Source organism: Manacus vitellinus, unplaced genomic scaffold, assembly GCF_001715985.3.
Source record: "Manacus vitellinus isolate BGI_N305 unplaced genomic scaffold, ASM171598v3 scaffold_35_pilon, whole genome shotgun sequence".
NCBI lineage: Eukaryota > Metazoa > Chordata > Aves > Passeriformes > Pipridae > Manacus > Manacus vitellinus.
The window spans coordinates 2,744,301-2,771,918 of record NW_021940498.1 but is presented as its reverse complement, the minus strand read 5'-3'; the positions used below and the strand labels follow the sequence as shown (position 1 = coordinate 2,771,918).

At 40.6% G+C, this 27,618-nt stretch overlaps 1 protein-coding gene across 2 annotated transcripts; it reads right to left on the bottom strand.

Moving 5' to 3' along the window:
- Positions 1-633: 633 nt before the first annotated feature.
- GABRR3 (gamma-aminobutyric acid type A receptor rho3 subunit) lies at positions 634-27,374 on the bottom strand. 2 transcript variants are annotated; one of them, XM_008927685.3, is made up of 9 exons: positions 27,192-27,374; positions 20,766-20,878; positions 12,854-12,921; positions 11,691-11,914; positions 9,203-9,285; positions 8,331-8,471; positions 5,494-5,646; positions 3,101-3,297; positions 634-2,125 (listed from the first exon to the last, which is right to left on the bottom strand). In XM_008927685.3, exons 1-9 carry the CDS (start codon positions 27,317-27,319, stop codon positions 1,835-1,837), a joined length of 1,398 nt encoding a protein of 465 aa, XP_008925933.1. In that variant the 5' UTR covers positions 27,320-27,374; the 3' UTR covers positions 634-1,834. The 2 variants fall into 2 exon arrangements, with proteins under 2 accessions (XP_008925933.1, XP_017932621.1); XM_018077132.2 differs by lacking the exons at positions 20,766-20,878; positions 27,192-27,374 and adding an exon at positions 19,987-20,100.
- Between the last annotated feature and the right edge of the window lie 244 nt (positions 27,375-27,618).

The following is a 27,618-nucleotide window of genomic DNA, read 5'->3' as shown; positions in this document are numbered from 1 at the left end:
TACATTACACATTTGCTCAGCTTGAGGTCTAATGTGCTGTTGCTGTTACCAAAGCCTGTGTGTTTCCAGTATTGTCATTCCTGGTATGGATCTGCTTTCCATGGCAGGATTTCCTGGAAGAGTATCAAAGCTGTCTTAGCTCTGATACATTTTCTGGCAGCCAACTGTCTGCCCAAGTACCCACTTACTCCAGGAGATTCCAGTCACCCAGTGTGCAGTGTGCACCAGCTTCCCCAGCTCTGGAACTGGGACCTTGGCAAATGCAACTCTTTGAAAAAGCAAGAGACATCATCATGCTATGAGCAAACAAGTTGGGACCAGGAAAAATAAATACAGAAAAAAAAATAAAGTAAGTAAATATAAATAAATAAACCAGAGAGACATTGAGGCTTTCAAATTTATTCCCATTTCCTTGACCAATAAACTTGACCAAGCAGTGACCAAGCATTTACCTTGTGACATTTTTTTTGCCACCACAAGTGATCCCTTTGAACTGACTTTCCAAATAAAAACTCAGTTCATTAAATGACAGACAAACCCAGTGAATGTAAGTGGAAAACACTTCTTATTTGGGAAAGTGGCAAAAGTAATCTTGATTCTTTTTTGGAGCTGTGAACACTTTCTATCTGTGTCCCTGAACATTCTTGATTCAAACTCCTTAGCCTGAACCTAAGGATGTTTCCATGCAGGATTCATCTGAGACCGACAGGATTCCTGCGTACGTCTGTTTTGGCACAGCTGATTCCTTTTATTCCCGTGTGTCTCAGTGTTCCAGGTCCCTGGACCTGTGCTGAGGATCACTGCTGCAAACAGGCATGTGCAGCTTCTCCTCACCTTAATATTCAACCTCAAGCCAAAGGGAGAAGGAGGGGGGGCAAAACCCCAAACTCATGTGCAACATAAAGCAGAACCAGATTCTGCTGAAGATGTGTTTGGCTTGTTCTCCTGACAAAGTTTTCTAAAATCTCTCTCTCTCAAAGCCTGTGTTCATCACACAGGCAGTTCTGCAGGAAGCAGGTGATTACAGCAGGTCTGTGTGAGGCAGAGGTGTGTGGGTGTCACATGAAGGGCACAGCTTGTGCCAGGGATGCTGCTCATCCACCCGGGAGGTGGCTGTAAGACATTGGGTTTGGGACATTGTTCCTGTGCTGCCTCAGGGACTAGGGAGCAAATTTTCTCCAAAATAAAGGTCCCATGAGGAGTCATGGACAGCTGACAAGGGTGAGGGGTTTTTCTTGAGGTGTTGACGATTTACAACCTACAAAGCCCCATCAACCTTGCTTCTTGCTTTCTCCTCGTCCCTACTCCACTGCTTAACCATATTTTCCCCCCTGGTTACCATCTGAGGACAGAGGCTTCTGAGGTGCACACAGGTTGCCCAGGTTGCAGCAAGTGAAACAAGGATAGGAGATATCTGAAGGTGATTGGTGCCAATTCCTACAAAAATGGACCACAAGTGGAGAACAAACAGAAAGGTTGATTGAAGAGGAATGGTTTAATGTAGATAGAGACTGGATAATACCTCAGGTGGGAGCTGCTGTCTGCTCAGGTGTGTGACAAAGGGCTCCCTTAGTGACCAAACTGCTTCTATGCTACTACAGCAGGAACTTATGCATGGGATTGCCCCAGTGAAGCACTGCACAGTCCAGCTGAAAAAGAACCAGACGTGAAAGTTTTTCATCAGCAGTTTTGCTGCTAACCAAACCAGCCCAGGTTCGAGGCAGAAGTCTGTTCTGGAAACTTCTAACCCTTTCCTCTACTGCTGTTGCATTGTTTTCAAAGTATGATTCTACCCTCATACGCAAAATAACGTCTCGCTTACAAGGATTTTTGCTCATATGTACAAACCCCAGTAAAGAAAGTTGAACACAATATATACACTGGGAAATATAATCCTGGAATACGTGTCAATGACGTGATTGTTCTGTAAAATAATCCTGCCCACGTTTCCCTTCAGAGATTTCTTTAGGCGAGTTGGTTCCTCATTGGAGATGTTGGTTTCGCTCGTCCGAGTCTCATTCTCCTCACAGGGGTCTGAGAAACCAGACAGGTCCATGTCATCCGTGTCATGAAAGCAGCCGTCAAAAGCCATGGCTTGCACTGCATCCATATACACTCCTGAGGCCTGGCAACAAAGAATAGTTAGCCTGTGTCTACAGGAGACATTTCAGTAAATTATAAACAAATAAAAGAGGAAGTAAAGAAAGCTTTCATTGTTGTTCCCTCTTAGAGAGCATATGGAGAAGAGGGTTACCTCCCAGTATGGCAGTCTGTGGGCAGGACGTGAGCAAGGAAGGAGGTACACGTGATAAAATACTCCTGTCTGACTGATTATTGCCAGCTGCTGGCTGGCAATACGTGCCCCAGCTTCTGAAACAGAAGAGTCAAACTCTCTCCTGTAGGTCTGCACTGCTGGAGCTGTGGGAAATGACTTCAAACATTTCCATCAGATCATATGAGCAACACATGCACCCTTTCTGTGGTTTTCCCCTTGTGATATTCCAGCAAATGAGTTTACATGGGGAGATATTCTTGAAGCAAAGGTTTAAGCGAGCGCTTCACAGAAAGCAGATGTTTAACTTGGAACCATTTCTGCTTCAGGCACACTTTTCTAAAAATGACCTTGTCTTGGGACAAAAAGGCATCATTAAACCCACCTTTCCAATTGAAAATGGCAAAGCAGGAAGAGGAGAAATGGACTCTGCTTCACAGAAAACAAGAAGGAATATCACATGAGTGCATTCTGGGGTCTGTTTCAGAGACAGGCAAAATGCTTTTTTAATATTTTAGATTTGGAATTGAGATAGGTATTTGAGAACAGAAGGAAGGTTACCTTATTCTGAGGGGGAAAAAAGGGAGAAAAAAAATCAGGAAGTGAGTATTCCCTAATATCTGCTAAAAGAAAAGGAAGGAGAAAAAAGCACAGGGCTTCTCAGGATCTCAGAGAGAATGATACATTTCCTCCCTTCAACCAAGTCAAAAAAAGGTGAGATATGGAGTGACACAGAGATAGTTACTGTTGTTATCACAGTGGTGTATGGGGATTACTCTGTGGCTTCTATGGTGCTTTCTGAAGGCAACAAAACACAGAGGACTGTACCTTGCCCCTTTTTTTGAGTTGCTTTCTCTCTTCAATCGTGGTAAGATAGTTCACTGCTGCATATTCAATGACGGACAGGAAGACAAAAAGGAAGCTGATCCACAAATACACATCCACAGCCTTTATGTAAGACACTTGAGGCATTGAGGCACTTACTCCTGTCATGATGGTTGACATTGTCAGCACTGTAGTTATACCTGCCAAAGAAAGAGTTATCCTAACACTGACCAGCTGGTTCTGTGCAGCTCATCACCGTCCCTTGGACAGCTCAGCTTTGTGAGGGCGTACGACTGACACCGCCTTTAACTTCATCACACAGCTCTGAGAAGTGGAGTGAACCATGAAGGACCCATCACAAGCAATACTGAAACCAGTAAATCATCCCTCTGCTCAGTGCATGCAGTTAGAACTGCAGCACAGCAGGGAAACAAGGATGGTGTTTGAGCAGCATAAGGAGCACATTTCTGTGGCAGCTTTGGGCACCGCTGTGGAGAAGTGAAAGCAGGTGTTTGTGGGCTTCCCTCACTTCCCAGAGCCAGGGTCACCACTGCACACTTTCTTGTCCAGAAGAATCCCTAAACAATCACCAATTCCCCCCCCCCCCCAATCCTTTCTCAAATTGTACTTTTTGAGAACATTTACCAGCTTGTATGTCTCGGTCATAACTCCTTGGCTCTCTGAAAACAATCACCAGAACAATGCTACATCCATTGAAACTAAGAAAAAAATTACTGTTTGCTTCAGTGTGACCAGAATTTCACTCTCATCTTTTCGATCTCTCCTCTTACCTGAGCTATTCCTCTCATTTTGGTTTGCTCCACCTCGTAAAAAAAAACCCAACACCTTACTCAGGCCCTGCTTTTAAAGAAAGGAACGTGACACTGGAAGTGAAGACATCTCAAGTGAGACAGCCCTGGCCTGTCAGCTGGGTCTCAAAGCAGCCCTTCTCCAGTTCTACACTAGTTCAAGTCCACTGGAACACACAAAAGTTTTCCCTCTCCCTCTTTCCTTAGGTTAAAAGGTGGAGTTTGAAATATATACCATATAAGAGGAAATCAATTTATTTAATTGATACTCTAGGCTTGGGAGCTAAGCTTTTTAAAATTTGTTGTTAACATTGCCTATAAATTATTTACACTTACACTAATGAAGTGTGCTTTATTCATAGAACTCCTGATGAATAACCTTCTGCAGAAATCCATATATAAAGAACATGATCAGCAAAACCATCTTGTCAACATTAAAAATGACCTACTGAGATTTAAAAAGTTGTTTTTAAAGGCGAAGTTAAATTTCTTATAAATAAAAGGAATTAGCAGATGCATTAATAAAAGTAGGAAGGAGGTACCATAATTTGTTTTCAGATTAACAAACAGATTTATATCCCATGTATTAATAGCTTTACTGTGCCAATACAAAAGGGATCTGAGGTACCTACAGTCCCATTTTTTCTAGACTGAGAAAGCTATAGATAAAAATAGAGGGCTTTTTCACTTATCTAAGAAATATGACAACATACAGTTGGCTTCTGGAACCAGCACCAGTGAGAAGAAAGTACAGGAGCTTCTTTACTAGTTATTAAACTAAGAGTTGCAGGACTCAGATATATTATGGTTACATTAGATATCTTAGCAAATTTCCATCAGATCTTCAGAGATGATTCTTTCAGAATTTTTGGAAAAATATACTCATTCCAAGGCCATCAGAATTAAATTCCCAACAAAGGCAGTCTTGAAGTGGCATTCACTGAAAAAAAACAATAAACTTCTAGAAAAAACCCACTGTAATTGGTCCTTTTCTCCTGAGCTGAGGTGTTCAGAACTAAAACTGTGAGAGCAGAAGGATGCCCAACTTATTCTTTGGCTTCCACAGAAGACTGTGCCTTGCACAGTTAAGACATCAAATATTTTTAAGGTGCCCAACAAAGGAAGGCTTTGCTACAACGGGCAACTGGTTCTAACTTGGCAGGAAGATAAGAAATGTTTCTAGATAAAAAAAAAGAGCTGCAGAGCTTTTAGACAGATTGTGCTATGCCTAACGAACCATGGATTTGGGAAGGGATCTGACTACCTGTTTGCTGGGAAAAGGGAAGGAAAAAAACCAGGTTTTGCAATTAAGTAAAATTCTACATCAGGAAGTCTGCAGAATCATCCCTTTTTGCTTCTGTGGTGTGTGAGCTGTTTTCTAATGTAACAAAGCCAGTCTGAACAAACATTCCATTTCCAAACGTAGGGGTTGACTAAAGGTAGTGACAACAGTGGCAATAATAGTGTTGTTGAGGCAATTACCTGATATACTTGCTTATGTCCTGTGTAAATAAGAAGCTAAAGTAACTTCAAAGCCTCTCCCCCCTCCATTCCACACTTCCCAAAGAATATCCATTAAAGATTCACCTAGTGATACCCTGGCAGGAACAGCTCTTCTGTCAATCCAAAATGAAACCCAAGACAGCATCACCATCAGCATGGCTGGGAAATAGGACTGTAGCACAAAAAAGAAAATGTGTCTCCGGAGGGCAAAGTTGATAAAAAGTCGATTGTACCAACCTATTGAAAAAAAAAGAGAGAGGAATAGAGTGGGGAGGAAGAGAAGAGAGTTGTGTTATTTGTGAGCTGTTTGCTGGCCCCCTCCCTCCAGCAGGAGCAGTGTATCCACATCAGGAACAGTAAATGCCTAAGAAAACTTTTCACCACCTTAGTTTTACACAGTGCTTTGCAAACTGCCCTCTGTACCTCATTAAAACACTGCTGCCTTGGGAGTGAAGCATCACGACCACACACATAAAATACTGTTATAACTGAGGTTAGGAAATGGGAAAGATTAAACCGACTTCAGGTGAAACTGCCAGGAGAACACACACAGGATATAATTTCCCAACGAAGCCAACACCCTGCCTCCTCCAAAAAGCATCCTGCCTTCTCTCACGCTGCAAATACCCCGCAAGCAGCAGCCCCCCCGTTTCCCTCGGTCGGAGCAACTTGCCATCGCAGTGCTGACTTTAGAGGAGAGGGTGCCATCTAGTGAATTTTGAGGCGTGCTCTGCCTTTGCAGCACAGCTTGTGTGCTGTACCTCCTGCCACAGCAGGGAAACCGATATAAAAGCGAGGTGAAAATAAGGCAAAAAGTGGGTGGCTGCCTGTCCAGGACATCCATGAGCCCATGCTGGAGCAGTCACACCATTACAACGAGTGACTTTATAGAAAAGAATATGTCGAAATTAACCCCAAATAATATTAAACACACTGTTGTGTTTTCAGTTGTGAAGAAAGTTTTTTGTTTGAAAAATCTCTAAAGTGGATTTAATTGTTGCTCCTTTGGAGCCAGGGAACTCCAAAAGCCTGAAACTACACTGAGATTCACAGGAAAGGATGTGTGGAACCTGAAATGCAAAAAGCTGCTTTATGAGCAGCATTTTTGTCCATTTTTTTCAAGAGATTTTAGGGGGAGATGACTCACATTAGAGTTGTGCCAGTTGTTCCCCACTACTATTTACTTGGAGGGTAAGTTTTCTTCCAACAAAAAGCAAAGTAAAAGAGCAAGAGAAAGTGGAACTTCCTGAGCAAAACAAAACCTCAAAGCCAAAGAAAAGCTTAAGTCTACAAAGGACAGCATTCTAACAGATATGCTACTAAGCATTATTCAGGTGATTCCCAGTGGTCTCTGCAACTTAAAGGCGAAAGGAAAGACATTTTTTATGTTGCTGAGTTGAGGTCATCATCAAAACATTTGCATGTGAGTGTTAAGCAGTTACACCTTGTGAAGTCAAAGCTGCTGCAAAGCCCTGGGCACCAGGGCACTGTGAGGGTGCACTGCTGAGCATGAGGCTGTATCTGCTTGCCTAAGTGTTTTTTGATGAGAATGGCAAGGCAGAGAGAAGCCAGCTGAGTTCCCAGAACCCAGTTTGAACACACAGTGACAGCAGTCTGGTGGAAACATCCCAGTCTCCCTCTTGCAACAAAGACAAATGTGATGTCACTCTCAGCAAGGCACAGTTATCGTGGTCAGGTGTCGCTTGCCTCTTCTCACAGGGCAGTGGCTCTGGAGAGCTGCAGCTCTGTTCTCAGCTCATACAGGAGTAAGAGATAGAGATAAGGAAGAAGAACGTGATCAAGCTGTGAATTCCTCATTGCTTAGGCTGCATCACAATTTAAACTGGAATTTCTGCACTCAGTGTCACCCACCGCCACCTCCACTGGCTCTTTTTGAAATGCAAAAAGAAGCCAACCTCTAAATAAAATACAGTCAATAAATCTATTTGCTGCTTTCCTGTATGGCTTAAAGGCTTTTTTTTTTCCCCAAAGTGTTATCCACTTCATTTTATTACATGGAATAATTTCTATTTTATGAATTTGTCTTGATATAAAGGGCAATATCCAAGCTGAAATGAATTGACTCAGACTAGGATGGGCAGTAGCAAGCATGCTATTTTCTCTGGTTAAAAATATGTGGTTAGACTACTTACACAGAGAAATATTTCAAGGTTTATGATTGCATGTACAAGTACAAAGAAAACAAAACCTACCTTGCATGAAATCAAGACTACAATAAACTCCTAAAGCCTTGTGCAGTTTGCCAGAAGGTATAGTTCAAGATCTATAGGGAGAAATAAAAACCTGCCTTGGGCAGATTAACCTGGATTTAAACTATGTAGTACTGACATAAAGGGATTTTTTTTCTGCAACTTTATGTATACACACAGAACATAAAGCAAACCATGAATTAGACCTCAACAGGTCTCAAGTGGAAATCCTCCAGTTAGAGGACTTTTAATGACATTATACAGCTCAAAAAATAAGGATATTTTAGCCAATAAAACACACTGGGATTCCTCTTGTTTGCTTTCTAGTATTTGACCTTTCCAGATTTGCATTTTCAAGATTTTCCGTATAGCCAGGACACAAAGATTCCTGTAAATTCTCCAGTGGCTTCCAGAGAAGTACCACAATTCTGCTAGAGCTCACAACAGCATGTGTGCATTTTTTTTCAGGTTCTTAATGTCAGATATTAAGTTAAAGTATTATTATGATCTCTTCTTCTGATAATAAAGTGCTGTATTAGCAATGTAAAGAGAACCAAGGCCCCAGACTGACAGAGCAGTGTGACTGACAGACCTCATTTTAACTGATCTCTCAGCAGCAACAGTCATTTATTAGCAATGAATTTGCATGTGAAAGACATTCTACATGATTGTGTCTTGTGCTTGTCTCTCCTAAAGAGGGGCTTACTATACCAGTACTGCTGTAAAAAGCTAATCCACTGGAAGCACTGAATTCTTCGATGAAAAACTGGGAGAGGGAGATTTGCTCATCTGTGGTCAGGGACTTGTTTCCATGTTTCCAGTACAACATCAGATCATCTTCATTGTATGCATCTATGAGAAAGCAGAAACTAAAGTTATAAAGTCACTGAAGTTATGAAGTTACTAAAGTAAGTCACCCCTTCTGCTGGAATAACGCTTCTGTTTTCCTTTCTTAGGGAGAGGAGACCACTCAATCCAGGAAAGCCCCAAAGAAACATTTTTTTTTTTTACATCAATTTGCCAGTTAGTTGGCATGAAAAAAATTTGCAAAGACCATATTCCAGCCTGTTCCAAGTGCAGGCCAGCCCTGTGCCCTGCCAGCAGCTTACCTGACAGATGGGAGACATGGGTGTGCTCAGGGTCACAGGGCACACGAGATCAGAGCTCTGGAACTGTCACTGAGCAGATCTGTTCCCTTTTCCAACACTAAACAACAAACCAGCATCCCAGTTTTACTTATAATCCAAATAAGAATAACATTTGAAATGTGAAAAGGCATATTGGCATCTTATTTTACTTTTAGCTTGCACTTCTTTTCTCATGGAAAAAAAGTCCAGATGTGGGGGTTTTTGACAGCTTTTTAGATTTAGCCCTTGGAATATTAACCCAGTGGAAGTAAAGCAGGGTGCATCATAGTTTTTCTATCTTTCCAAAGCTCAGTGAGTTCTATAAAGATCTCAAGCTGTTTACAGTTTAGCATGAACATGTTGAAGGGTTCAGGTCACACATCAGAATAAGTGAAAGGGGTGTTCTGAGTGCTGGGAAGAATGCACATGTGAATAACAATTATGAATTAAACTTACAGCTTTCCAGTTCTAAAGAACAGTTCTGAGTGTCCAGAGGAAACCTACTGAAATCCATGAAACACATAGCAGAAACTGTTATTCTGCAGAAAGGAACAGAAAAACAGAAATAAAATGAAAAATTCCACATTTTCTTATAGCTGTGCAGATATCTTAGTGAGATCCCCAGCCAATCTGCTTCTTAGAATCCTAATTTTTGAGTTTTTGTGCCCTTTCAGCTGCTCCTGAAATTGCTTCAGGGTGGTGAGATAAAGTTAAATCAGTGAGAGATCACCTTTTTTTTTAAACAGAAATAGCCTTTATTATTAAATAAAGTACCTTAGATTTTTAAACCCTTTACTGGCCTGATCCTTCATTAGCCTTTCACGTTTTGCTTTGAAGGGTTACACTTATGAAGATTAACAAAGGGAGTTCACATTTCTTGACTTGATTTCTCATAGATTGAAGTAGATAATATTACAGATTAGAGAAGATATTATTGCAAGTGCTATTTTCCCAGCTAGAATGGTTATAATATGTAATTGCATAGAAAGATTAGCTGCAATGTCTGGAAGCCTACTCTCTTCTTCAACATCATGGAAATGAAATGTTTTATGCCCTAAAAAGCTTAAGGAAATCTAGGTAAGGACTATTTTGCATTCCACCTGTTTTTTTCACAAATGTTCTGAGGATTAACAACCCCTTGGCATTTTAACCAATAAACAACAAAAAAACCCCAAACCTGCTAGAGGCAGCAATTTAAATATGGTACCTATCATCAAATTTCCATTTCTTGTCACAGCTTGCATGTCACTTGATGTTTTAGTTCAACTTTTCAGTTTTCCCCAAACATAATCCTACAACAATTTAAGTAAGGGTTATACCGATTATATAAGTGATATTTGAAAACTTGTGGTCAGCAGTCACTCTGTAGCTGAATTTTTACAAGTGTAAGATTTTGCTGGCTTGAAATAAGATTGTAAGAGTGGTGCATGGATATGACTTCCAACTATGGATGTTGTTTCCTTCTTTTAGCTATTGACCAAGGGATCAGGGGAACAACAGGAAAAGAAAGACTATTTTAGCAACAAATCTGGATTTTTATTTCACTTTGCTTCACTAAAATCCTGGATGCTGGGCACTGAAGAAAAACTGTGGAATAAGTAGATTTATTGCACATAAGTATTTGGAATATAATCTGCTCATTGCATGTAAAACTGGCAATACAAAAAGGGTGTCCTAGTGAACATCTGATTCTTTAAGAACATACACATTAACACCACTCCATTTCTGTCCTTCCCATCACATGCTCCCTGTGGTTTGTGCACAATTTCTTGTGCACATTAATCTTGATGACACTTCACCTCTCCAGCCAGCTACCAGGAAGTGTTTGCCCATCTTATGCCCCTTTGCCCCTCTTCCTTCCCCCAGCTGAATGTGTCACACCCCCCACATGGAGAACCCCTCATAAAAGCCTTACTGCAGTAGTGTAGTTCCTCTGGTCACTCCCTCTCTCTCAAGAATCATGGAAATTAATAAACAGAACAATAAAAAGCATACTTCACCTCATTGTTTCTTACTGGTCAGTGTGATTCTTGAACATGCACTACTTTAAAGTGGTGCATTGCTGCTTGGGAGGGTCCTGCATGCCCTCATGAAAGAGTAAATAAATTCATTAATTGCTGGAACAATTATTACACAGTCAAAAATCTCAGGGGCTTCCATAAATCTTCAGACTATCCAGATTAGATGAAATATCACCTCTGTGTACAGGGCTAATTAGTAACCAACTGGAGAACTGTGATTTCTACAATGCACGGCCCTCAGAGTCCTTACCCTTGGGGGAAAATCCCTCCTCCATTAAAACTATTCCTGCCACATCTTCCAAATTTGCTTCATAAAGCAAAGCAGTAACATGCAGATGGAAGAGAGACACATTTAGTGACCTTGTTATTCCAGTTCTGGAACTGCTACTTCACTTTGCAGTTCCTTGTAGTCACACAACATGCCTGCCTAACACTGCTGGTATCAGCACCAATAATCTGCTTTCTGTGCCTGTCTAGAGCCCTGAGGAATATCAATGGTATGTTTATGGGTATCCCAGGAAGAAAACAGCTGAGATAGTTTTAAAATACTCAGCTAAAAAGGAAAAAAAAAAACTGCTTTTTTTCCTTTGCTAATAATATAAATAATAATGCACAATAATAAATAATAATATAAATAATAAATACTCAGCAGTAAATCTACTGCAATCTTGCTAGTACCACTAGCAATGAATTAACACCTGAAAAACTGCCACTATCCTGTGACAGGAAAAAATATGTGAAGGACAGAAAAACATGTTATCAAGCCTAAATTTACTTTCCCACTGCTACACTGGTCACCAGTTCCCCATTAATCCCCACTGGATTAATGCCAGTCCAGTAGGAGAATCTTCACTGCAAGTATTGCCAGTAATTTCTCACTGCCCAGACCATCGGCCCCCAGTTGCAGTGATGTATTTTCTTACCTCAGGCTGAAGAGAACGTTGCCATCAGGGTATACTCTGAGCATGATGTTTTCCACAGTTGTATCATGGATGAAAGATCTTTTGGAGTGCACAAAAAACACATCAGGTACCCAGATCTTTTTGATCAGTCGCCCATCGAAGGTCATGCTCTTGTTTTTGTTACTGCGAAATGAAAGTCTCTCGTCCTTCCAGTAATGTCTGAGATACAATGTCATTGTGAAGTCCTTTGTTTCATGAAAAATAAAAGAAGACAATGCCTGTTTTAGTTACATGCAATAGAAGACAGAAGAAATTAATCAACTCATGCAAAGGATCAGTTTCTTCTCTGGGTATTATCTGAAGGATCCTCAATGAGGGGAATCAAACACCACTCAATGAGTTAAAATACAGGCTGGAACTATCACTGAGATCCTGGTTGTTTGCCTTGGCACTGGTGGCTGAGTCTGAGGTTCATACTTCATTTATATTTAGGTAATAATCCAGTGGTTTTCTGGACTGGGCCAGCAGTGAAGTGATAAAGAAGCTTTGAAACCAGTCAAAGACCAACAGAAAAAGGTTTCCCCTGGAAATCTTCACAAACTTCTCTGAGAATGGACTGTGGTTCCTTTACAAAGGGATTGGTTTGAGTTCTTCATGAGCATTAGACCAATTTTTAAAATCCATAAATCTGTACATCTTGTGCCAATATGGTACAGTGGGTTTAGATTAGCACATTTATGAATTAAGTGCATCACAAAGAAACAATATGAAGAATCTCATAAGAGTAAGCAATTAGATTTTACAACAAATATTTTTTAATATAAAAGATTGTTGCAAATATTTTATCCTATTTAGAGCAACACCATGACTGTAAATATACATGTGGAAAGAGATGAAGAGGATGCTGCAAACTCAGTCTGAGTTTCTGCAGAGCCTGACTGCTCTGTGTTCACCTATATCACTTTTGGCATCATTCTCCTCACCATAACAAGTGCTTCTGATAAGAATACTGGGAAGATATTTAGGTCTTCCCCTGTAGTATGACCTGCATGCTTCAAGGCAAGGTTGCACTCTTTAAGGGTCTGTCTTCTTTAACTCTGTTATTCTATATCATCCATTTGGATGTTTCTGAGACCGTGAATTTTGACTGAAATCCTTCATTCTGATTCTACTCATCCACTTACCATGTCAACTTCAGATATGCTGTCAATGCTTTCTACCTGCACATCAATGCCCACAGGTATTGGTGACCCTGCAATGTAACAGAACAAGTGGTGAGGAGCATAAATCCACATTTTGAAAGGGAAGACTGTGCATTAGCAACATGCAGAGAGTTCCCCATCCCAGCATTCACTACAGTCTTTCCAGCTTAGCACACTGAATGAGGAAGTCCACAGCAACAAAATAAAACCCAATGCCAAACAGTTGTAAAAATAAGTACAAAATCTTCAGTGATCTGTTTGCAGCCAGACTAGTTGTTATTGGCATTGCAGTTTGGACAGCAATGAACAGCACCCTTGTGATGCCAAAGGGAAGGAACTCCTTGGAGTGCTATTTAGAACAGGGAAAAGCTGAATAAATACATTAAATACATCAAAGATTGCAAAGCTTTCTTAACCAGTTCCAATCCTTATTGCCACACTTGTAACTTTATTTTATATACCACCCCACTATTTCATGTCACCGAAAAAGGCTGTGAGTCTTTAGCAAAGTGGGATCTGAATGAACAAATGATAAACATGTATTTGCATTTTTAGAATGAAGTGACTACAAATCAGTTAAAAATTACAGCCAAGTGGGAAACTATTTCCACTCTTGTCAGTGTACACTATCAAGAATGATGGATCTAGTTCTCCATGGGTTTATGTACCTCTGCAATTTTCAGCAAGCACATCATTCCACTAATTGACTGATCGCTTCCCTACAGAGGAGGGAGAGAAGAATATGTATGTGTGTGTATACACCATACACCCCACCCCCAAGAATATTTTGCATTTGGCATGAAAATCAGTAGGAACTATAGTACGTGAGATTCCCGTTACACTTGTAAAAAACAGTCAGTTAAAATATTTTTAAAGCACACATTTCAAATAACCCAGAAAAGACACAACTAGAAAGAAGTCTGAACAGCAGCAGATAGAAACAGCTTTTCTAATTTGTCTTTCTCTTTTTCTTGTCTTTTCCTTTTAGCAAAGTCAAAATAGTCCAGAAACATCGCTCCTGTGATATCCAGCCACAATACTGTGTCTCTTTTGGGAATTATCCTTAAAATAGCAGCCTTTGAGGATTACACAGCTGCCTCCAGTTCTTACCAGTGGGGATCTTGAACTATTTTAGAGGCATAATCCCTCGATTTGACTTGTATTTTTTAATGGAGAGTTTGACCCTGCACAGAACAGATGAAGATGCCCTGTGCATGGGAAAGCAAGATAAGATGTGTTTAGAGTTAGCAGGGCACAGCAGAACATATTTAGGCACTGACAAGAGCTGTGCTGGCTGGCTTGGAAATCCTTTGAGGGGAATGCATCACTCAGTGGCCAAAGCCCAAAACAAGACTCGGGACTCCAGAGTGCAAAGTTCAACTGGTTTATTAGTAAAACACAAGCCAGCACTTCAGAAAATGCAGCTTCTTTGGGAGAATTTGGATTTATGCCTGATGTGAACATCGTTCACAAATGGCATTTGCACATCATTTAAATGCAAAGAGTTTCTGTTGAATTATGTGGGGGGAACAGGAGGAGAGTGGAGCAACTCCCAACATAAAAAAAAAGTTTTACCATTTTCTAAGCCAAGGACAAATCTAAAGCAAACCAAGTTAAATGTCTACCATCAACATTCCTCAAACAAGACAAGGAGCTACCCACAAATCATAACCCAGAATAGGACAACTAATTTTCTAAGCCATCTGCCATGTGCAGTAAGGAAAAGGCTTTCCTTAGTGACAGCTGCTCAAAGTGTGATGATGGCAGTCCTAATATCTCTTGGAATTTCAAAAATTACAGACAGTTTCTTACTAAACAAGCATTTTTCCAGTGTGGGCACAGTTTCATTCAGTAATTCACCTCCTCTGCGTAGATATAAACTGATCACAGAAGCAGAAATCAGTGGCAGCTTATGATGATGATGATGGTTGCGTGCACACAAACCAAAGTGCCACTTACACATGAACACACCCAGGGACATGTGACTCTCCGAAAGGAAGCTTGCACTGCATTGGCAGCTCTCATAAAACCAACTCAGTGGGGACAACAAACAGCATAAAAGAGATCAAAACCTGTGGCCAGGAGAAATACAGGAAACTATTCCAAAGTGAATGGAAAAAAAAGGGAACAGTTACAATTAAATTTATTCCCGATTAGTGGAAAAGCTAGAACTGTGAAACAGACTCCTCAATAGGAGATTCCTCTTCTCTGTCTGGAGAAAGACAAAAGACTACACCCACAATGCTTAAGGAGAAAATATTGTTTTATTCCTGCATTCACCCCAGACAGTTATTAAACCACATCCCCCACCCCAGCCCTGAGGTGTTATTGACAGATCACAGCAGCTGCAAATATTTCCTTCCTATTCTGACTCTATTTTGGCAATAAGTGTAAGGAGATAATAAAGACATTCATCACTGCACATATATACAGCCCTGATCTCTTCAGTGTTCAGTTTTCTCATCTGGAGTACTTTCATATTGTTGTCATTAACACACACACAACACCCCTCCCAAGATCCCTGCTGGCCTTACTTCTGGCTTTCTGGGAACATTCCTTTCTGTGATCAAAAACCAAGTCCACTAGAAACAGTAATACTTAGCTATCAGGAACAGGTTGCTGAGAACTGTATTTTCTTCCTCCTTGGATTTGTTTTACCACAAGAGGATGTTTTTAAAAAATATCATTTCAATAAGCATTGGAAAGATTCCTAAACCAGCCCCTGCATCTGCACCACATCTTTCTCCCTGCTATACTGAGAATTTCAATCTCTGGCTGACCATCAGACAACAGCAGCAAAGTCACTTTTAAAAAAAGTAACCAGAGCAAAGCTGTGGGTTTTATTTCCCAGACTGACAAAACTGGGGATGGCAGAGAGGATTTTGTTATTAAATTGAGCAGCTTCAGTTGCTTCTGGAGAGTCACTAGAAATCATTATTTTAGAGGGATTAGTGACTTCACAATGGAGGCTCTGCAGATTTTCAAGATAATTACTCCTCAGCAAAAAACAAAAAACAAAACAACCAGCATTGTTTTCAGATGGGTTTATCTTCACACAAGCCATTTCCAGTCTTTAATTTTAAAGGTTTAAAAATTGCAAAAGAATTCCTTGATGAGTATGGAATTTTTTTAACAGACAGTATGTCAGGCCAAATTCCATAATACCCTTTTTAGAAGGGCTATTATGTAAAAAGGATACCCTTTTAGCATTTTTAGGATCAATTTCTACAGTAATAATGACTGGAATTCTATGGTATTTTTATAATAGTCAGACCTTTGAGCACACAGCAAGTTCCATAAAATAAATGCTGAATTTAGAAAAACCAGCCACTGTATCCCAGTTGGATTAGTAACAGTGTATGTGGGGGAAAAAAAGCAAAGCCTACAGAAAATTCCCAGTAGGAGACAGAGACCAGGAGAGGATTAAGGTCTATGGGATTAATTTCTTCTAAAAAGGCTTGTGGACCTGTAGAGGAAGAAAACTGGATAGAAATGTAAACAAGCTCCAGAGAAGTGAACATATGTGGATGTGTTTACTTTCCCTTGGCAATGACAGAAACAGGAGAATTACTGGCAATGATATTTTCTTCTTGGTACTGTTCTGTTTCTTTTTTATTTATGTGAGAAATGGAGGTAGACTGGTATTAGCAGTAGCCAACTCTTGGGAGGGAAGAACTAGTAATGTTTTGGATTTTTTTTCTCACTGTAAAAGAGAAAAAAAACCCAGAAGATGACTATCAGAGGTCTTGCAAATAACCAAAATATTTCCTTCCTGTCCTGGACCCCACCTATTCCTTCCAGTAACAGATGATAAAAAGCCATTCCACTTTCATCAGTGTGAGTCTTCACCATGGTGAGAAGATATTTCTCATCTTTCAGGGAGAGCTGTGGTGCAAAAAAATAAAACAATTTGGTGGCAAAGAGATATTAGAAAATTCAAATTATACTTATTTGCACATTGGGATGCAATTAGGCTCTTGACCAGTTAAATGCTTCTGAATTCTTTTCCATCATTTCTGACACTTGCTAATGTTATTATCCTCTACATTGGTTGAGAAAGCAGGGATAAGAAATTTTAAAACTTTAACTAACACACCATTAGTACAGGAAATTACAGGTCCTTAAGCCACAATGTAAAAGAAAAATAAAGTTGCCATACTTATATAAATATATATACATAAACACTCAATGAGAACTTCCATGTACACAGTGATTATGAGCATGTGGTTCCATAAATTTTAAAATGCAAAATAGTTCAGAGAGTGAGTGGAAGGATTTCACTGTCGGGAAGACCAATGTATAGAGGAATAAAAGCATGATCTCCTCTATATGCTAGTCTGTGATCTTTTTTTAATGGCAATATTAATTTTCAGTAAGTGGAGACAGAACTCGGGAAACCAAGAGCTCACACCACTTACCAGTACTTTGAGATAATATAGTTCAGAAAATAAAAGGATGTAGACAAATAGGTGTATAGTAGAAAAGAAAGTATTTCTAAGATTCACTTTAGGACCTCTCTCAGTGTGCAGTTTTGGCTGCTATGGGGCCCTCAGATCTGAGCTGCTACAAGTCTCTGTTCATTGTCTCGCACTGGCCTGTGCTCAGCCCATCTCACTGATGATAATCATTCCAAGGAGGGCTGGCAGCATGCTTTGATTTCTTCACTCCAAATTTCAGGTGTCTTCTCACAGATTATCTTCTGAAAAATCATCTGAAGTGCTTTGGGCCACAGCAGATGAAGATACACAAACCGTGACAAGATCTGACTCTGAGCCTACTCACAGTCCTTTGTCTCCTCTGGTAGGACCTGGGCAGACACACAGCCCTGCCAGGCCTGGCAAGAACCATCCTGCCATTGCAGAACCCCTCACATTCTCACCTCCTGGCCTTTGTCAGTGCAGGCCTAAACAGAATTCCTACAACGCTCACTGATGCAGCTGGTAAGGCTGTAAGAGCAAAGGAAAAATCCATGCGGCTAGTCCAATTCTAGTGGAATTACTCAGATCATTATGCTGGGCCACATCTGTTTGCATCAGCAGGGGATCCATCTACTGAAGGCTTCCAAACAATGCCAGACCATGACATTACACAGAAGGCAACAATCAAACAACAACAAAAAATTCAGGAAAGGAAAAAAACCACCAACACCACACTCCTTCCACCAACAACTGAACAGCCTGGCTTAGGGAGTATGTTAAGTAAGATACACTCACATAAATGACAGCAGAGATGTGTCCATTTGGTCAAGAAAAAGGATCTCTTACCTCCACAGAGCAACTTCCATGACAAAGCAACCAATCATGTGAGCAAAGTCACAATTATTCCTAGTAACACTGCAGCCAGTAGCATCAGTATCCAGCAGTTCCACATTCATTTCCCCCAGGTTTTTCCCTGTGCATATTTGCTCAGTTTACGAATCACTGTGCTCTCTTTTTCATTTGTAACTTAATTATAGGTACTAAAAACTCTAGGTCCTTTAATCTGCCTCATTTACATTGCATGTGTGGGGCTAAATGAAATCAAACTTAGATTTAAGAGTTCTCTGCACTGAGGAACATCCAGCAGGTTCAAAACAGCACGAATTTTCCAGCTGCTTTTTTTTCCCTAAACTGGTGCAAAGGATGATTGACCTACTGAGGGAAAGGGGCACAATGGAGCCAGATTAACAAAATCTGTCATTCCAACTCCCTGACATACCCAGAAAATCCCAATAGGGAATAGGAGAGGGGAAAAAATTGTCCCTTGTCTAAAGGTGAAGAATAAATTCTTGTTTTTCACCCAGCTTTTTTGACCTGCTTTCTTTTCCTCTGTTTCAAATTGATTCATGGTGCTGAGCTGAATAAATCATGCAACATGGTATGTGACAGATACAAGCCCTTCATGAATCACAGTGCTGAGATGCTTCATTAGATTTGATGAAAACAAACCCAAAATTTCACCTGCTTTAAATACATAAAGCCACAGTAAGTCCTTGGGCAGTTCAAGGCTATGTTATAACTGCTGTGGCAATGACATCTCTAATTTCACCTTCTCCTCTAGGTGAGCTTCCTTCTGCTGCACACTAAATCACCAGCATTCTTCTGAGAAACTCATACCCTGTCTCTGCTGTCACAAAATAATTCTGAGTATGTTATTCAGATTCATGTTTCAGTTGTGATATTTGTCCACTGATGAGAGCACACTTGTGCATTTACTCTCTGCTGCTGCCTCTTGAAAACAAAACCGTTCTTTACTACTGCAACATCACTGAAATCAATGGTAAAACAGGAACAATGGAGTATAAATTTGGGATTGGCGTTCATTTCACTGTGACTTCTCTCATTCTGTGCTGTAAAAATGCTAATGCATCTGTTTTAGTCTAAGAGAGATTCAGGCATTAGTATTCCACATTTTAAGAGAGTTCTGAAAATTTGGAAGTGTGTGAACTGTTGGATGTGACTGAAAAAAAGTGCCACTATGGCATGTGGATAACAGAGGAGAAGTGAAGCTGATGTGCTCTCCTGCTGGAAGCTATTTCTGAGAGACAGGAGTGCAGCTGAAATCACACCCACGGCAATGTGATTAGTGGGAGGCACATGCAGTGAAGGCAGTGGAAAAACTACAGCTGGCTTCAAGGGGAATTGAATGGGCTCAAGGAGCAGTCATCTGAAAACGAAAGGACAAGGGGAAAAAGCCTGGTGCAGATTTTCTGGAGGTAAAAAAATCCTTGCTGCCCGTGGAAAATTACAACTGCCAGATCACAGGGTATATTCTCAAAGCTGCTTTTATGTATGTACACCATAAATATTGCTTTCTGGGATGAGGCAGCAATGAAGGAAATCCCAGACCTCTGCCTGCTTTGATGGAAATGCTACTTCCTTTCTGAGATGACACTTCCAAAAACTTACATTCCTTGTGTGGCAAAGCAGGTGGCAACAAGAAGAGGTCCAGAGACTCTTGAGACTAGACAGGTATCAGGCATGAGGTAATTTGAACTTCTGTTGCCAAGAAACAGACTGTATCTCAACTATTCTTCAAAATCAGGCAAGATTTCTGATCTCTGCCAAGACATAATTTCTATGGTAACAAGACACCCTCTCACATTCTCCCAGTGTATCCAGAGAGGCTCTTCTTACCCCACATCTCCTGGAATGCTTGTCAGGCCCCAGATCCCAGCAGCTGGAGTTAACAGGAACAGCTCCACAGACTTCAGCCAGCCTTCCAGATTTATGTTTGTCTACACAACTGATTATTGGTCCTCATATTTTATTTTGGCTTCATAATCCAGAGCAGTTCAGTCTATTTTCATGAATCATGAAAACAGAAGTGGTGACGCAAAGGCTCAGACAAAGCTTATTATGGGGTGGCTTTCTCATTTCTCCTTTCATGAAGGAGAGTCAAAACTGAATCTAAACTGTGAACAGCCCATTAAATACTCCCTTTATCCAGTTGCAATTTAGTTAAATGAAGAAATAATCATCATAGTGCCCAACAACACAGAAACAACATGGTGATAAACTGAAGGCCTGTGGGTAGTTTTTTAATTCTGCACAGAGCAAACAGATTTAGGAACTGGTGGTTCATTTCAATCTCCCAAAACAAATCTGGTGACTAAGTAATTTGCTAATTGCTACTAGACAATGCAGTTTACAGGGATACCTTAATCACTGTTCTCAAAGAATCCTACTCTAATAATATTTTATTTTAATTACTTCTGGAAAGGAGACAATACGGCAAGGACAAACTTTTCCTACTGATACACTAAACACAGAGAAGTCTCTTTCGCCTAAAAGCATTTCTGGATTTCTTCTTTACTTATTTCCTGAAGTACAAAAGAGGTGCTCTGCCATTAAGTCTGTCATTCCAGAGAGAGGATAAAGCATTAACCAGCACAGTGCAGGTGTGTGCTGCTTACCTCCAAATCCAGGTCGCAGTGCAAAGTCATGGTCCTCTATGTGAAGCAGCTGCTCAGATTTAAGCGGTCGTACTTTAGTGCTGTCAAGTTTCCTCATTTTAATTTCTCGTTTGCTAAGTTTTAAAAAAGAAAAAAAAGTAAGAAACCTAATTTTTTTTCTGCCTGACATTCAGACTGCTGGTTAAATCAAGTAGGGACCCAAAAATACCAGACAGTTGAATCTGGTATGATAAGAGTAACAACTGTGCCAATAAAGTTAGAGAAAGATATATTGGGAAAGGTTGGGAAATGAGGTATGAGGGTGCCCGGGTCCATGAAGAACACTAATTATTTATAAGAAGCCCCAGGAAAAACATCATGATCTCCTTCTATTCCCCTCAGAGATTGTATTTATCATTATACAAGAGAATAGAGCTGTTTGAGAAAAAGTTATTACTCATATAAACACTTGCAACTCAAACTTGGAAATAACATCACATACCCACGGCTTAACCACCTCATACATTATCCATACTACAGAGACAATTATTGCTTTTATTATAAATGTGGGGGTTTTCCTAGGAGCTCAGATGGGTCAACAATTTTTAAGAAGGACTGAGAAATGAGGATCCTGGATCTAGGGACTTGCAGGGGTAATGGCTTTAAACAGAAAGAGAGTAGGTTTAGATTAGGTATTAGGAAGAAATTCTGGGCTGAGAGGGTGGTGAGGCCCTGGAACAGAGTGCCCAGAAAAGCTATAGATGCCCCATCCCTGGAAGTGTTCAAGGCCAGACTGGATGGGGTTTTGAGAAACCTGGTCTCGTGGGAGGTGTCCCTGCACAAGGCAGGGGGGATTGGAACTGCATCATCCTAGGAGTCAATGTTCTATAGCACACATTAGGATCACCTTTCTCATGGTGACAATAGTGAAACATGGGAACATATTGCCTGGGCAGGTTTTGAGACTCCTTTCACTCAGGCTGCTTAAGAACAGGCAGACATTTCTTTGTACACGTGACTTAATACAATTGCTTTGCCACAGGCAAGGGGCTCTCCCTAGGCACAACTTCTTTCGTGCTTTCTGTGATTCTCTGGGACTTTGCTGCCAGCAACTCCAATTATTACTTTAGACTGACTGATAGATATTTGTTCTGAAGATTTGGCCCTGTAGGCAAACACTGCTTAAGGCAAAGTATGGAATACCTCAGGATAAGGTGTGGGCCTGTATTTACTTATTTTTCTCCTTTCCCCCCCTTTTTTCCTAACAATGAAGCCCATCAAATTAATTTTAAATTACAAGAACGCTGAGGGGGCCGTGGGGCTACTCAGAACCACTGGGCTTGAACAAATTAATTGACCTTAGCACCCTTGAAGGTCTGTATCAGTGTTGGCTGAATCAAATTATCAGGGCAATCAGAAGGCCCATCAGGCATTTCAAACACAGTCTTTAGTTTTCCAAGCAAGAAAATCACGTGGATGCTAAAACAAAACCCCGTCCTTCAGAGAATTAAAACCACCAGAGAGCAAGCCTGTGTTAGAGCAGGATGGGCAGCAGGACTGAACACCTGCAATGCTCTGCAACAGGGAAATTCTGCTGCCTGGGAACCAGCATAAGAGGAGATGATGAATTATGCTCAGAATGCCGTGGCACAGCTCATGCACTTTGGAAGCAGCGAGTTATTTGTCAGCGGATGCACCAAGAAAAAGGGCTGTTTGATGCTCCGATGATTTCACTGGAAGAAGTAGCCTGGAACTATGATTTATCTGTCACAGCTTCTTACTAGAAGTGTGTGACTGAGACAGGCTTTCCCTGGCCATGAGAGGCAAAAACATAAGCCACCAGGGCAGGAATGTTCTACTTAATAAGCCACTGAGAAGACTTTGATATTCCTTCTATTTTCCCGGATGAGGACAAAATAAACAGAAATGCTGCCTCTATGAAAAACATCTTTCGTGCCCACTTACTTGAACAGCTGATGTTTTATATATACAAATGGTGGAATTCTATAATTATTTCTATCTGCTATCAAAAATGGTACTTCAAGCCAGGCAACATCTTGCAGGTGTCAGAAGAGCATTATTAGCATTATTACAAACATGCTATATCTTCTCTTCAATACCTTCCTATAAACCTTTACAGTAAAGGAAAATAGGCTTACATGCAGAGATATGTGCTTATGGTGCTTGGGATGAATTTCATGGACATTGGTAACCTTCCACCTGTAAAGGTACCAAAACTTGGAAAAATTCCATTAAAATTTCTAAGATAATTAAAAAATAATACACTTCTGCTTCACATTTTTTCTCCTGTTGACTGCTTCCCCAAGCCAGGGCTAAGAAGTGTTCTCCAGCAGATACTCCTTTAACATCAGCATCTGGGCTCCAGATGTTGCTCCTTGGCAGAGAGTTACAGTATTAAATTGTCCTCACTGCAGCATTACAGTTATTTAACTGATGATTCAAAGGGAGTCTCATGTATGTGTTTGTTTACTCCAAATAAATCTTAGACCAGGAGCTAACTATTGATCAGCACCATAGCATTGTGAAATCAGCAGCACATGTCTTCATGCTCCTTCCCATGGTATCAATTCCATTAAAAAGCAGAACAGGTGTCTGGGAGGAAAAGCCCACACAGAGTCACAGAACCATTCAGGTTGGAAAAGAACTCTAAGATCATCGAGTCCAACCATTAACCCAGCCCTGCCAAGCCTATCCCTAAACCACATCCCTAAGCAACCACATCTACGTGTCTTTTAAACACCTCCAGGGATGGTGACTCAACCATTTCCCTGGGCTGCCTGTTCCAGGCCTTGACAGCCCTCTGAGTGAAGAAATTTTTGTGAAATCATTTGCAGATGCATCTATCAGCAGACACATGCATCTAAAAAAGGGAAATTACCTCCCTGGGTGCACTCTGACAGATGCCTTGGTATTAGCATAGATCTGGGCAATGATCAATACCACTTTATTGGTCTCAGTGAGGCACATGCTCAAGAAACTCCTGCTTCCAGTTACAGCTGTGCTCTCCACAGCTGTATTCCAGGCAGCATTTTTCATTACCCAAATGAAATGGTAATCTATGACTACATTCCAAAAGAGGTCATAAAAAGCACTTGAAGTGTTTCAGATCACACAGGGAGGACACCCCTGTTGGTAATTATACAGTAAGTATACTGTATAATATACTTCAGTATATATACTGAAGCACCAGATTTTTGGATGAAAAAAAAGTGAGGAATACTGTTCTGTCACTTCCTTACCCAGTACTACTACATGGACCTTCGTATTTGACAGCACTCTCAAAGAGCAGTTACTCACTGCCTACAAAACCACAGCAACTAATTCAGAATTATTTTTAAATGGACAAAGATGTGTCAGGTTTTTAAAGGTAAATTTAGCTGCTCCTGCCTGACCTTGATTACCATTAGCAAATGAAAGGTCAAAGGTCTGTTCAAGGGTACTTGGATCATTTTTGTTTAAAGCATTCAATCACTTAATGTCAGCAGTGTAGCTCCATGGCACTCATGGCACTGCTGTGGTTAGTATCCCAGCTGGTTGTCTTCAACTTAACCAGGTTATCAGAAGTTTATGCTGGTTCAGGGAGCAATGGGACAAGTTCATGGAAAAGAAATCCACTGAAGATCACTAAATCTACAGAAATTACATCCAACACAGGATGTATCTGAAGAAAATTTGCTGACTTGACGTAGCTGGAAGTACTAGGGAGAAATATCTTATTTGTTTGCCCTGTCCTTATTCTTCCAAACCTGTGCTTACAAGCCCAGGAGTAAGTAAGATCCTGCATGGCTGTTCTTCTGTTTTAGTAGGGAAAAAATATCTTGTTATACTCAAAATTAGATAAGTTTATGAAAAGAATACTATTAAGGACACTTTTTATAAAAAGAATACCCTGGACTTCATGGCCATAGGTTTCTTTCCAGTGCTGTGTTCCCAAGATACTTTATCAAAGGTATACTAAATCAAAGGTATTCAAAAGGTAGAAGTTACAGAAATCTTACTGCCAGAAGAGTCTGTGGGGTTACACAGCAGTGTTTTAACAAATTTACCAAATCTTGAAGACCAGACAAATGTAATAATCAAAGTTGTATAGTTCTCTCTCACACACATAAAAATGCATTTCTAAGTGTTCAGTAACATCAGCAACATGCACTGTCAAAAAGCCCAATATTTTGACAATCAAATGTTTTGTTCTTTGCTGCAGGAAATGGACCATGAGAATAATCGCTTTCTCATGTACTTTTGGTTAATGCTTTAAAATCTTCTTTACAGGAGAATGCAGACAAATAGCTTTGGAGGGAGAATTGGGTTACTCTATTAAAACAGTGGAACTTGTAGGTTAAGTAACATTTTCACATGGGATTCTTTTTAAAAGGCCACCCATTTAACCAAGGCCATCTGTCAGCTGTGTCCCTAATAACCCTCGTGCTGGCTGAAAGATTTTTCCCCAGAAAGAAAAAGAGGCTGGTGGAAAGTCAGACCCTGTTGCAATGAAGATAATTCTTCCTGTAGAACAAAAACAGAGAATGAAACAAAGAGAAATTAAACACACTTGGATCCTTTGCAGAGAAAAGCTGGATTTGCAGCTGCTAAGCTTTGGGATCCTGCATGACTCAGATTCTGCAGGCTTCTTCCTAGTTTGAAATCACTGGGACCTCAGAAGTGGAATATGTGGGATGCCAAAGCATGCCTTGTGTAAAGAAAACTGCAGTCCTGGCATTCCTCCTTGTTCCTATTCTTCCTTTTCTGTTAACACCCTGCCTGTCTCACAGGATTGTCACATGGATCCATTTATATGCATTAGTAAAGATCTGTGAAGGTGGAGAGGACACTGTGCTAATATTGGTACTGCTGTCCTGTGGCAAGAGCATGTCCAGCAGGATGCCTCAAAATTTGCTTTCTCCTACCACCAGGATTCTTTCCTGCTTTGTGATTTTTTTACGTCAGTGATGGAGCGACTGCTCTCAGCTACTGCAGAACAGGATAAATGCAAACAGGAGCATATGCTTTCCTTTCAGCACAGACAAAAGTGTTTCAGCTGAGCTTGGAACACACCCTCCTTGCCACTACCATTAGCAATAACAAGGCATTGATGCTGTTCCCATTTGATTTTTAACTGCTTCCTGAGACAAGCAAAGCACCAGATTAAACCTTATGTTGATACTAGGGCTAGTTCTGTTTATTTTCCTGTGAGCACCCACTCACAAAAGCTGTCAGTAAGTTTGAAACAATCTGCTGAATAGCCACGCTTTTCATGAGCTTTTGGCTTAGACCAAACTTGAACCTATACCTTCAAAAAAAAAAAAATCCAGAGGTACTGAGTGATGCAACATCTCCAGGCACCTCTGGTGTGTAATCTGTTACCTTGCATGGCTTAAACGTGATTTTATCAAGACATGTAAGGTTTCAGAGATATTTCACTGATGGATTATCACATAAGAAGTGGTACAGGAGGTGAACAACTGTAGCCCTGTCACAAAGCATGCAACTTGAGGGAAAAAAAATCAACTTGAACACATCAGAGGAGTCCACTTATGTTACTTTTCCTCAATATGTGATACTGTACAAATAAACTATCAGCTCCCCTGCTCATTTTAGTAGGTGGTCAAACACATTGAAAAATCTAGCAGTTGTATCCCTTCTCCTCCCTTAAATGGAGCTATTTATTCCCAACAAAGAGAAGTTTTCCTTGGATTGTCACTGGCAGTGATTGGTCTGTTCACATACTATTAGATTAATCTGGAAACGTGTTGAGAGACCTCACGTGGCCGATGGGAAATTGCATTTGGGGGGAAAAAGCACTAACATTTTGCATAGAAACTCACATATAAAAACCTCTGTATCATTATTCATTTCCAATCAGCTACTTGATTGGAAAAAGCAGAAACAGAGACAATCTTCAGTGTATAAAAGCACAAGTATATTCTAGAAAGGGAACACACTGTGTCGTCACTGTAAATAATCTATAATTCACCTCATGTAGTGCCATAAAAATGTCTTCTGTATCTTTACAGCGTAGCTACTCTGCTGTTTAGGTAATAGAAGTCACTTTAAAACTTGAAATCACTTTTGAAGGCATTTCTGCTTCTTGTAATGGGAGTGAGAGGGCAAGAATACTTGGTACATCACAGCAGTAGTCTGGCATCACAATTAGTAAGTAGCCTTATATCATAGGAGATAAAAGAGCTGGGTGTGAGTGGGCACCCACCTGCATATATATATATTAAGCATTCATGAAATCACAAAATGAAATATCTGGTTATGAAAAATTAATTAATATTTCACCATGTCTGTTTTCTAGCAATACTATGTGTTACTATAAATCCAGAAGCAGGAAAACAGGACAGTGAGCAAAAAGGGTGCATTGAAAGGTGTCTGACAGCATGAAGTTCACCTGAGGAACACTGACAGATAAAGTATGTTGCTTACCTGGTATGCTTTCTTGAGAAAGATGATTGCTGCCGACGGTGAAGGTGGTGGTGCTGACTGTGAGAGCTGTGTAGCGTTGCTGTTGGCCACAGGCAGGTGAGGAACAGAAGTTTCATGACCAGGACCATCTCTTCCAAGAGAGAAACGCACCTGATCACCCAATCCACTTTGCTGACTTCTTGTTTTCAGTGTTTAGCAACAGCATAGCATACAAAAGATGCACGTGAAGCAAGGCATCACTGAAGTGAGAAGACAGGGGCATCCCAGTCCTGACATCCTCGCCAAGTTGCCCTCATACTTTGGCAAATCATAAATATTTCCTCAGCTGCACATCCCTGCAGCATCTGCTGTCAAAACAGAAGCACCTGGTTCTCAGAAATGTGGTAGATCCAGCAGTTTGTTTGGGCAGGCTGCAGTCTGACCCATT

Coding starts and splice junctions, on each gene's coding strand:
- GABRR3 (XM_008927685.3), bottom strand. CDS start 27,319: ATGGTCCTGGTCATGAAACTTCTGTTCCTCACCTGCCTGTGGCCAACA. Junction 20,879..27,191: donor TTCTCAAGAAAGCATACCAG/GTAAGCAACATA, acceptor TTTAAAACTTAG/CAAACGAGAAATTAAAATGA. Junction 9,286..11,690: donor AACGTTCTCTTCAGCCTGAG/GTAAGAAAATAC, acceptor TCCTTTCTGCAG/AATAACAGTTTCTGCTATGT.